This window comes from Toxotes jaculatrix, chromosome 19 (genome assembly GCF_017976425.1).
Source record: "Toxotes jaculatrix isolate fToxJac2 chromosome 19, fToxJac2.pri, whole genome shotgun sequence".
Lineage (NCBI taxonomy): Eukaryota > Metazoa > Chordata > Actinopteri > Toxotidae > Toxotes > Toxotes jaculatrix.
Window position 1 is genome coordinate 11,887,928 of NC_054412.1, and position 11,177 is coordinate 11,899,104.

The following is an 11,177-nucleotide window of genomic DNA, read 5'->3' on the forward strand; positions in this document are numbered from 1 at the left end:
CCCCGGGGATCTCCTGCAGCCCTGAAAGGCTCACGTTTAAACAAACACTGCACCGTTTATGTTGGTGGAAATAATAATACACGTAAAAGGTGTGGGGTGTATATAAAATACCCTGTGGAACTTTATTTTGGGAGGACAACTTAAATGTTTTTCAGGTTAGCCTACTTTTAAGTCCCAGTCAAGTCTTTTGGCCTATTGATACACCCTCCCAGGGCGGGTCTGTTACTGAACAATAAGTGTAATGGGAGCTTATGCTTTTATACTGACCCTGTACAATTGTACTGTAATATATACATACTTACTAAAAGTATATAGACTGCTGTGCGTCCATGAATTCTGTAGATTTTAAACTGGGGAAAAAGAAATTAAGCAATCCTTAGATGAAAGTCCTTAAAGATGTGATTTTGCTGTTATAATGTTTTGTTCTTTTATAAAATACAGATTATGACAACCATTGATGTCAGTGGTTAATTTTTATCCTTTGCCATGTAAATATTCTGTAAAACTTGTATTTATTTGGTATCAGTCTCACAATAGACTGGTCTCAACTGTTGGGTAGTTATTTTGCCTTCCATTAGATGAGGAAAAAGAAACCCATCTGGTTAAAGAACAGACACACAGGCCCAGAACTGCAAAAGAATTCAGTCACGATGAGTTTAAAAGGAAAGGAGCGCTTCAAGCATTATCTATAGAAACTACAACTACAATGATTCCGTGAGGTACAGCAACCGGAAATTATTTTCGGAAACGGAAACACCTAATAAACGGAAAAGAAGTGTATACAATAGAATCAAGGTGCATCCCACCAGCAACAATAAAATGTCCGGTAAGCGCCTCAGGCCTTCCGAATAAAAGTAGAGTGACAAGTCTGTAGTGAACAGTGAAGTTTTAAAAAACTGTAATTTCGTATTTCATTGTCATACAAGTTACACAAGCATATATCACATAAATATAGATTTAAAAAAAGTTAGTTAACTTGTTTTAACCCTTCAGGTAATCAAAGTACCACTGCTAAGAGTTGAATACTTAGAAACTTATAAATTAAAATAGTCTGTCTAAGCAGTAAATGATTGTACCAAGAAAGGTTATAATGTGTGTGACCTTTTATCTTGGACATATGTTATTACTGTACAGTTAAGGCTGAATTCTTATGGTTTTCTTATGAACACATCAACAGATTAACACATCAACAGATTAAATTACCCTGACAGAATGAATTAACATTCAGTGCATATTAACAGTATATTTGTGTGTGTTTTGGTGCTCAGTTTAGGTTTTAGGACACGATTAGTGGATATGTCACTTTTACTCTGAAAGATTCGGGCCGGAAGTGTCATTGTTGTTGCTGCTGCTGGATCACAGGCGAATCAGAAAATCAATTAAGTTATGAAAAATATCATTAATTGCCTTTCTTTGTCACCGCAGCTCATGAAGAAATGGCGGATCTCCAGACGTTGTACATTTGAGGGAAAACATTTCACACCTAATGGCGTGTACACGGACGATAAAAAGCATCTCGGTCGACAGGAATATTTACGTTTTTTAGGTAAGTTAGCATGATAGCTAACTAGTGAAGTTGACATTAGCTCCTCCGCTAATTTAGCTATAGGTTAACATGTTTAGGCACGGCTGATATCTACTGAAGATGGCACTTGTCAGTCATTACTACGTGCTGGTGAGGACGCGACGTGATTAGCCACTCATGGGGTAGCGCACCGCCACTTTTCACCAGATTTTGCTGACATGTCTTGTTGTACAGTGATAACATTAGCTAGCTGTATGCTATGTGAAGACATGCCTCAGTTTAAATCGCTAGCTGCCTCGCTTGATTGCTCTCTGTCGGAGACCAGAGCTAACGTGTTAGCCATTTTCTAAAAGTAGCATGATGGTTAGCTACTAATTGTGGATTTCCCGTTTGTGTGCAGTGTAAACACACCAGCTCATACACTCAAAATGATATCTGTGTCCTGAAATGTTAGATACCTTTAAGAGATATTGTTTATGTCAGTATATTAGTAGACTGCAAGGCGACAGTATGTTAATTATTGAGCTACTTGCAACTCGCTTTATTGGGATACAAATCACTGGCTCATAGCATTCATAGTTAGAGGTTTTATTTCAATACAGGACTTAATGGAAAATCTGTCAGTGATACAGTGAAATGACTGAGGAAGCTGTGTAATAGTCTGTTATGTAAGGGGTATAAGCAGCCTCAAGATTTGTTTTCATGACACCTTCACTGTTCACTGCAGACCTGTCCCTCTGTTGTCCAGCTCAAGGAGTGACTTGATAAAATTTACTTAAAAATAAATCTTTTGACAATGGAAATATGTGAGGGAAGGATTATTTGCTAACACAAGCTGTCCTGCCCTGTTAATGTTTTACAAATGTTTTTATATGTAGTATGTTGCATCTCAAGATGTATATGTCTTCTGTTTTGCATCCATAGAAATACTGAAGAATATCTTCCAAACATATGAGAATGAGCTGATGGTTGTGGAAGTCTGCAAGAAGACAAAAAGACAAAAAAGAGAGAGGCTGACTGGAAGATGCCAAGAAAAAAACAGCAGAATCCACAGCCAGTCAAGTGTAAGTGTTCATAGGTTTTATTACAGCTCAGGTCACAGCTCAGCTGAGCTACATTGCCATGTCTTGCTCTGCTCACATAAGGACACCTAGCATTGTAGTTTGAGTTCTTGAAGTGTTTCATATGGATCATACTGACCGACAGTCTTGTTAAAAGTGCAGAGCTCAAGCTGCTGCAGGCACAGTATCTGTGCTACAGATACCATTTGTGTAGACTCAACTCAATTCTCAAATCTCTCACTAGGGGCTAGATATTCAGGCTGCCATATGAGCTGACAGATTGTATTTGTTTAAACAACTTTTTCTTCACTAACCCACCAGAATGTAATCAACAAAGTAGCCAAGGATCATCACAGCCGGCTGCTGTGATTCAAGTTAATAGTCCTATGTGGGACAATAGCTCTTCAAGTAATGTGTTTCCATTTCTTTTGCCCAGCAATTAATAACAAGATTGTAACTGTTGGCTCTGTAAGAATAAACATCCCACATACTCATGACGTATTATTATCATTATGTCAACAAGTAAAATGACCAGTAGATGGTAGCAAGAAGCTGGTACTCAAGGACTTGGCCTGAAAGTAGTTTTATGAAGAATAACAGCTGTATGATAGTTGTTTGGAGGCCATCAAGTTAGTATTTCAGGGATCATTAGCTGTAACTGCAGTAAAAGAGCTCCAGCTGTTAACTGTAAGCAGTTCATTTTTTTGTTTATGAAATGCTCTTTTACTTTGTAGGAGAAGAATTATGTCATTTATCCAATCTCTGAGCAATTTGGAATGCCTTAAGACAGCATTCTTGTTACCATTAACCTGTTTAAGCCAAACTTCATGTTTGTAATGAGTTCTTGATCTGCAAAAACAAAAATTGTCTTAAGACATCAAGTTTTCTTTTTATAAGTGACATAAAAAGTGTAGACATGTCTAAATATTAATATTTATTCAGAGTTCTTGTTAAAATACACTAAGATTTGAACAACAAAACAGTTTTTCTTCCATACAGTATCCCTGTCAAGGTGCAGACAATTGTGGCTGTGGATGTAGCTTAACTTAGTAGCTTGAGAAGCTTCAGTGTCTCTGAAAATGCTTTTTCACTCCCCACATCAGCGAAATATTCATGCAAATAATGAAGTGAAGGGATAGCAGCCATTTAATGTCATTTAATGTTGTTAATTCAGTACTTCCTATAACTTTTAGTGGATTCTGAAGATGGTGTAGCCATTGAAGCCCCAGGAAACCTCACATTAGACACAGACTTCCTTCTCGGACAAGACCTTGAGTTTGGTGATCCTGATCATGACAACAAGATTCTAGGCCTGGAAAAGTTCTCAGGTTTGTAGTCTTTTTTTAAAATATGTAATTAAGTGTTTACAGTTAGAATCCTAGAGATTTCCGTCCTGATTGACACTCACTGAGCTACTCTGTCAGAGAAACAAGAGGCACAACTGATGTATCTGTTTTTAGCCAAGCACACTCATGTTCTTTTTAACAAAGAAGTCAGTGAAAAATAATTGCAAATGCAGTCTAATTTTCATGCTGTGCACCATCAGAGGAGTTGAATGTGTGCAGGCTGTTGAACTGCAGCACTTCATCTAACAACTCACTGTGGCTGATCCTTCTCGTTTCTTTACATCCAGTAACATTTAAAACGGATCCACCGACAAAGATTTGCCAAAGATTTTATTGTCACAATAAAAGCCACCATGTGTTTCGCCAGTTGAACAGTATACAGTGAGGCTAATATAAAATAAATTATACAATTACAAACAGCAAGGCCGGATTACATGCTGCATTGTTTCCTGGGAATCCCTCATGCATAGTCAGTCTGAATCCAGCCTATAAATGGAATCAAAAACAGAGTTTGATTTATCGAAAATATAAAGGATTGTAGCTTTAAAAGGCCAGATGTGTTACCTGCCCGGTTGTCTTTATATTGGATCTGTCCATTCCCAAGTTTTCCTCTTTTAGTCCCAAGCTGTCTTCAGATGTTGCATATTTGCCCTTTTGCTTGTGTATTTTCAGCGTTCTGCAGTAGTACATTTCATGGACATCTGGATTTGTTGATTTTTACAATGAATGTGAATTTGAGGATCACACAGCCTGGTCATCATTAGTACATTTCAATTTAGTCCACAGGTTGAACTACATTTGCTTGGTGAAAGGACAATAGGATCATTATGTTTTGTGTAAGCCCTCATTTTCACTTCCTGTCATTACCATGAAGACATGGAACAAATCAAAGACGAAAATTATTTTAATGGCTTAACTACTAAAGGAAATGCAGTGGTGTCTTCATCTGTGAAGTGGTCGAGGAATAAAAAAAAAAAAGGGACTTACCGTTGGTTTCTCAGTGATGAAGTGTAGCCCCTCTGTGAGGCAGTAAGAGAAATGGCACCACCAGCTCGTATTTCTCAGCGTGGCTCTTTGTCAGCGAGAGTGATCTGAAAAATGGAAAACTAGAGAAAGGAGCTGAGACACCATTATTATATAAGGGTCATAAAAATAGGACCATTACCATCAAGGACACCATTATAAGAGGGCATTTATTTATCATCATCATCATCATCATCATCATCAGCCTCTGCTCCCACAACCCCACTGCCATTATCGTTTCCCCCTCATCATCATCATCATCATCATCATTATCATCATCATCATCATCATCATCATCATCATCATCAGCAGCAGCAGCAGCAGCAGCAGCAGCAGCAGCAGCCTCACCATTATAGTCATCATCATTATCATTAGGCTTGGTAATCATCCACGAGGGGTTTCCATGGGGCAGGATAAAAGGGCAGCATCGACTCTCGCCTTCCTCACATCCTGCCTTGGCATCTGTGAAGGAAGGTGCTTGTCTTTTCTGGCTTGTCGGTTCTCAGAAGCAGCCTCTGAATCCAGAGAGCGCTGAAGTCTTTAAGTTTGGAAGCTTTTCTTTATACCTCCTAGGAAAATTCTCTTTGTCTTTATTTCTTTATCTGAAAACCTCAGATGGCATAACAACAGCTGAAACACATTTGGCCTCGCTGGTAGAACTGTGAGTATCAAACGTTACTGCCTTTTTGAACATTTACTTTTCTTTTTTCCTGAAAAGAAAGGTTCTCTGTCCTGAAGTTACTTTACTCAGTACAGCGTATTTTCACGAACTGCTGGGAATCACTGGTTGTTTTCTATATTTGTCAATTTTTAATAGTTCAGTTCAACAGTTGTTTGTATGGAAGTCCAGGGTGTTTCAGTTTGAACTCAGAAATATGAATTGTGATTTATTCTGTCTGACCTTTTCAAAATGTATTTCTTACTGGCATTGTTTTTTTCCAAGTGACATTTTTATCACCCCCCGGCGCCTCATCCTACCACATGCTTCCAGACTCTGTACTATGAAAATAAGAATGAGGGAATCGCACATTCTTATGATTATTTCAGAATGTCTGATCAACACATTTGTGCTGAACATCTGTTACAGCTGTGGTACTTCTTGTTTTTTACAGATATAAACGTGGTAGTGAAATGGAATAAATTTGGAGAGTAGTAGTACAGAAATGTTCTCTGCCTTGTATTGCTCTGTTGTACAGCACTGAGAGTGGATTGTGTTTAAGTGCTGAAAACATGCAGCGTTTGGAAACATTTTTTTCTGTTTGTCTTCCCTGCACAGAAGTAGCTGCTGAGATTGGTTTCTCTGTGTATCCTCTGGGTGATGAGGAGAGCCCTGCCTACGGCCAACTCAGCATGGAAAGTGAAACAGACAACTCTCGCAGCACAACTGACAACGGGAGGGAAGACGAGGGCAGAGCAGTCCAGTCGGAGCCCAGCTTTCCTCCCTACCTGTCCTGCAGGGGCTGCGGACAGCTCCGCGATGAACCTCTGGGACCTGGCATAGACCTTGTCGGCCCGTATTGCCTTAGGTGCTGCAAAGCCTCCAGGGAAGCCAAAAGTACAGACTTCTGTTCACCTTTTGGAGGCATCAGCGGGATTCGCTCAGGTTCCCATTTGCAGTTTGATGGTGAAGCGTTGGGGAATGGGATGGGTGACAAAGCACTGACACCTGAGGACAAATCGCCCAAACTGCACTCGTGTCACCTCTGTGGCTTCTCCTCGCGCTACGCCAACCATGTGAAGCGCCACATGAAGACGCACAACGGGGAGAAGCCCTTTAACTGCCCCTTGTGCACTTACGCCTCAGCCCAGCTGGTGAACCTGCAGAGACACCTGCGCATTCACACTGGGGAAAAACCTTACAAATGTGACAGCTGCACTTTTGCCTGCAGTTCCCTTGGCAACCTCAAGAGGCACCAACGCATGCATGTGCCCTCTGCAGGGGCGGGACAGGACGCCCCACCGCGACCTGCAAGTGGCCCGAACAGTCTGAAGAGGCATGTGACTGGGCAAAGACCAAACGGGGAAGAGCCCGGTGCTTCAGCCAAGGGTATGTCTGCTTTTATAAATGATTTAGCTGTTCTCCAGCTTTGCAGTTTGTTTCATCCTAAAGCTGTTTCAGTCAGTCATTTAGAATGTAATAACTCAATATTTCATCTTTTTGTGAAGTTTCAGAGATTGCAAGGCCAACGTCAAACCTGAGTTTGGGAGCCCACAACAATGACTCCCTGTCGGTCTTCGATGATTTAAAGGGGGCATCGCCACCACCCATACCACCCTCTAACCCTGCTCCTGGCCACCAGCCTGCACCTCTGCTGCAGGCCACTGGGGGCAGCAGGGCAAACAGAGGGAGCGTAGCAGACGGACCCACACTCCCCCCTTCACTTTTTCCTTTTACCTGCCGTTTGTGCGGCATTGTCCTGGAGGACGAGGACGGCTCCTCTGCCCAAATTTGTGCCAAGTGTACCCTTGAAATGCTGACTAAAGACACCTCATCATCTCCCAACAGCCCTGGCGAGCGCAGTGACAAGGTGTACACCTGCGCCGCCTGCCCCTTCCTCACACACTACCCAAACCACTTGGCCCGCCACATGAAAACTCACAGTGGCGAGAAACCATACAAGTGCCCACAGTGCGACTATGCCTCAGCGCACTTCGACAACCTCAAGCGCCACCACAGAGTGCACACAGGCGAGAAACCTTACAAGTGCCATTTGTGCGATTACGCCTGCGGGAACCTGGCCAACCTGAAGCGCCACCAGCGGGTGCACTCGGGCGCCAAACCCTTCCAGTGCGCCGTGTGCAGTTACAGCTGCAACCAGAGCATGAACCTGAAGCGGCACATGCTGCGGCACACGGGAGAAAAGCCGTACAAATGCCAGGAGTGCGGCTACACCACCGGCCACTGGGACAATTACAAAAGACACCAGAAGAAACACGGCCTGGCCACAGACGGCTGGGTCAAGGTTCCAATGACTGGCAACGACGACGAGGACGAAGCCAGGAAAGGGATGGGAGTTGGAGTCCAAACTCACAGGAAAGAAGCAGGGGTTGATATGCAGTACATGCCTCGGGAGGGAGGTCAGACAATACACTCGTGCTACAAACTTGAGATTGTATAAAATATAACTCAGCAGAACTAAGCTACCAGCAAGTTGGTTTTTTTTTTGTTTTTCCTTTTTTTTAATTTTCACAGAGCCTTTATATTGTTTTAGTGTGTGTCGGTCTTTAGTGTTTTGTCAGACGTCTTCAGAGGCTGCTAATTGTTTATTTGTAGAATCTCGCACAATTAAGAAAAAAAAATTGTTCTCAATATTTTTGATGCCTTTTGGATTAAGTAAGGCGGACGAGGATGTCCATAGTTTGTCTTTTACTCTGTTACTCTGTGTTTGTGTCAAGACAAATGGACTGTCTCTGCTGTTGAAGTCCTTTCACTGTCTCATTCTGTATGTCCGACCACATTAATAGCAACATTTCCCTCTCACACTACAACACATATCATTCTTTTTTCTAGGACACAGAACACCACCAAATACTCCTCAATACATGGAACTCATGCACATTTTGCCTGAACTGTTGAGTTGCACTGTGTAGGGTTTTTTTTTAAAGGTTTTGTTTCCAAAAAAAAAAAAAAATCATTGCTTTTTTTTTTTTTTTTTTTTTTTAAATCAAAGTCACAAGTTTAGGCCAGACATTTTGCTTTGTACCCAAAATCAAATCAAATAACATGAATGTAACTGATTTCTTTCCACCCTCCCATCACATTTACAGGATGGAAATACTGATTTAGCTTTGGTTTGATTCATAACAAAATGTTAACATTAAATTAGGCTTAAAATCTGCAGTGACTGACAAGTTAATTTCCTGAGACTACACAGTGCAGCTTTAAGTAAAGATGGGTCCTTGTAAGGTCCAGTATTGTGCTTTCTTTGTATTGGGGCACAAGCTCTGGTAATGGCATGCCTTCAGATGAATTTACTAATGTATGTGCTACTAGCAAAGTGCTACTTAATAGTACTGGAATTATTTTACACTTGTTAAACTATACTGATTAATTAGGTTGTGTTAACTTTACTAAATAATCTCCTGTGTCTTGAACTGTATCATCATTTTTGCCAAACGCCTCAGGATTTAAAAAAAAAAAAAAAAGAAGCGATGTGGAATGCTAAAAGGTTGGTAAAAATAATAATAATCATTTCTAGTTATTTTAACACTAAAATTGCATGCACAAGCATTTTAGTTTTAACTTGGTTAAAGGGAAAAGCACAATCATACACACACAGCTGCATTTTAGGAGGTTTAGGATTAAGTTTGAGAGCCAAACAAAAAACCCATCAATACACTTCTATTATTAGTGATTCAGAAGTGACATAAATTGTACAATGAGCATGTTCAAAGAATTCCCCCCACAAATGTGCTACATATCAGTAATCTTTAAATTTTGTTCTTTATTATTTTGGGGACAGACTGTTGAGTCACCTTCCTTTGGATTACTGTTTACTATTGACTGTGAAATTTGCCCATTGTGTTTTTTTTACTTGGAAAAAAAAAGATGACACTATTAGTAAGCATGTGAGTGTGTAATAGTTGTTTTATTTTTCTAATGTGGCTGTAATACACTGCTAGAAGTTCTTACTTTAATATATAGAATTAGATTTTTTTTTTAATTTTGAATGTGTGGTGTGTCATTTAGTTACCATGGGAAAAACAATAGGGACAGTGGTTTAAACTTACTCTCTTTGTGAATGATTATTATATGCAAGTGAGATATTTTTCAGGTTGCCAACTTGCCATGACACAATGGAGCATTGAACCCATTGATTAGTACCGACATCCCCCAAGTGTCCATATTTGTCCTTATGCAGTGTCTCATAAATGCCTTAAGTGAGAAATTTGAAATAAACACATGGGATTCATTTCATTGAATATCAGACAGACTCAATCTCATTTTTTTTTTTTTTTTTTTTTTTAAATCGTGATGACATTTTCACATCCTGGCATCATGTTGTTGCTGCTTAGGGCAGCTACAACTGGCATTTTTATAATAGCAATGGGCCAAATTAGCTTGTGCAATGGAAAAGGGATAACACCCACAGGCAATTATTGCTGAACTGACATTACAAAATGCTAAATGAATGCTAATGTTGCTCCCTGGCTGCTGGGTGGGTAAATACGCTAACTTGTTTCCCCTGCTTCCAAGTGACCAAAAATTGTTTTAATTAATTAATTATTGCCGGTTTAAAGTCACAGAAATGACACTGAAAACAATATTGCTGCACAAACTGAAATAGCGCTCAGTAAAGCACATACCTCTGCCAAGGTGAAAGTGGAAATTCTGCCCCTTTAACCAGATCTGTGCCAAAATGTAATGCCTTCTTAGTGGGTTCTTCTATGGCCCATGGAGCATCCCTCCACCAAGTTCGGTGTAAGTCAGTTCAGTACTTTTTGTGTAATCCTGCTGACAAAAAACAAACAAACAAACAAACAAACAAGCAAACCAACAAACAAATATGGGTGAAAACAACCTTCTTGGCAAAGGTAATTAAGCATTGTTACATTGTTAGTTTGGCACAGATATATCACCATACAACAAGCTATGAAAAAATATGTAATGTATGTTTATTTTGTATATGTGAACAATGATGTCATTACAAAGCGTGCGTGTGTGTGTGTGTGTGAGAGAGAGGACAGCAGCAGTGATGAGTTTTTGTGTGTCATGTTCAATGCAGGATGATCCATCATGTGATGACTTGTCACAGTATGAAAAGCAGAGTAACATTACAAAGCCCTGACGTATTCACATGTCCCGCAGAGTCATGACGGTGAGCCAGCAAGCACGCGGACCAGGACCCTGAAATTGAAGCAGAAAACTGAAACGGAATTCAACCATCATTAAAAACTAGTTACACCTGCTTTTCCTACTGTAATATGCCAAAATGTCTGGTGTGAAAACGGCCATTAAATACTAAATACTAAGTGTTTGATCTACACAGTAATATTCTTGGCATATTACATGGCAAAGAGCCAAAGCTGCTGCCGTAAATAAACGTGGGAGTAAGGCAGGGCAATGATGAAGAAATGACTCAAGTGGACCATTAACTTGACAACTGAGAACCACAAGGTCATCTAATCTCAGAGTTTATTTTAGCATCATGACAAACAGACCAGACAGTTGTCACTGACCTTACCACTAAAATCAAAAATGGAAAAGAGAGGAATCAATCA

At 40.2% G+C, this 11,177-nt stretch overlaps 1 protein-coding gene and 1 long non-coding RNA gene across 2 annotated transcripts; one reads left to right on the forward strand and one right to left on the reverse strand.

Annotated features, from left to right (window-relative positions):
* The first annotated feature begins 1,344 nt into the window (after positions 1–1,344).
* Positions 1,345–10,001, forward strand: znf513a (zinc finger protein 513a). Its single transcript, XM_041063813.1, has 5 exons — positions 1,345–1,546; positions 2,450–2,589; positions 3,780–3,914; positions 6,232–7,002; positions 7,122–10,001. Exons 2-5 carry the CDS (start codon positions 2,550–2,552, stop codon positions 8,072–8,074), a joined length of 1,899 nt encoding a protein of 632 aa, XP_040919747.1. The 5' UTR covers positions 1,345–1,546; positions 2,450–2,549; the 3' UTR covers positions 8,075–10,001.
* Positions 4,301–6,249, reverse strand: LOC121199288. Its single transcript, XR_005896430.1, has 3 exons — positions 4,920–6,249; positions 4,497–4,608; positions 4,301–4,418 (listed from the first exon to the last, which is right to left on the reverse strand). It is a non-coding gene; the product is annotated as an uncharacterized LOC121199288 (long non-coding RNA).
* Positions 10,002–11,177: the final 1,176 nt, after the last annotated feature.

Coding starts and splice junctions, on each gene's coding strand:
- znf513a (XM_041063813.1), top strand. CDS start 2,550: ATGCCAAGAAAAAAACAGCAGAATCCACAGCCAGTCAAGT. Junction 2,590..3,779: donor GAATCCACAGCCAGTCAAGT/GTAAGTGTTCAT, acceptor TATAACTTTTAG/TGGATTCTGAAGATGGTGTA. Junction 3,915..6,231: donor AGGCCTGGAAAAGTTCTCAG/GTTTGTAGTCTT, acceptor TTCCCTGCACAG/AAGTAGCTGCTGAGATTGGT.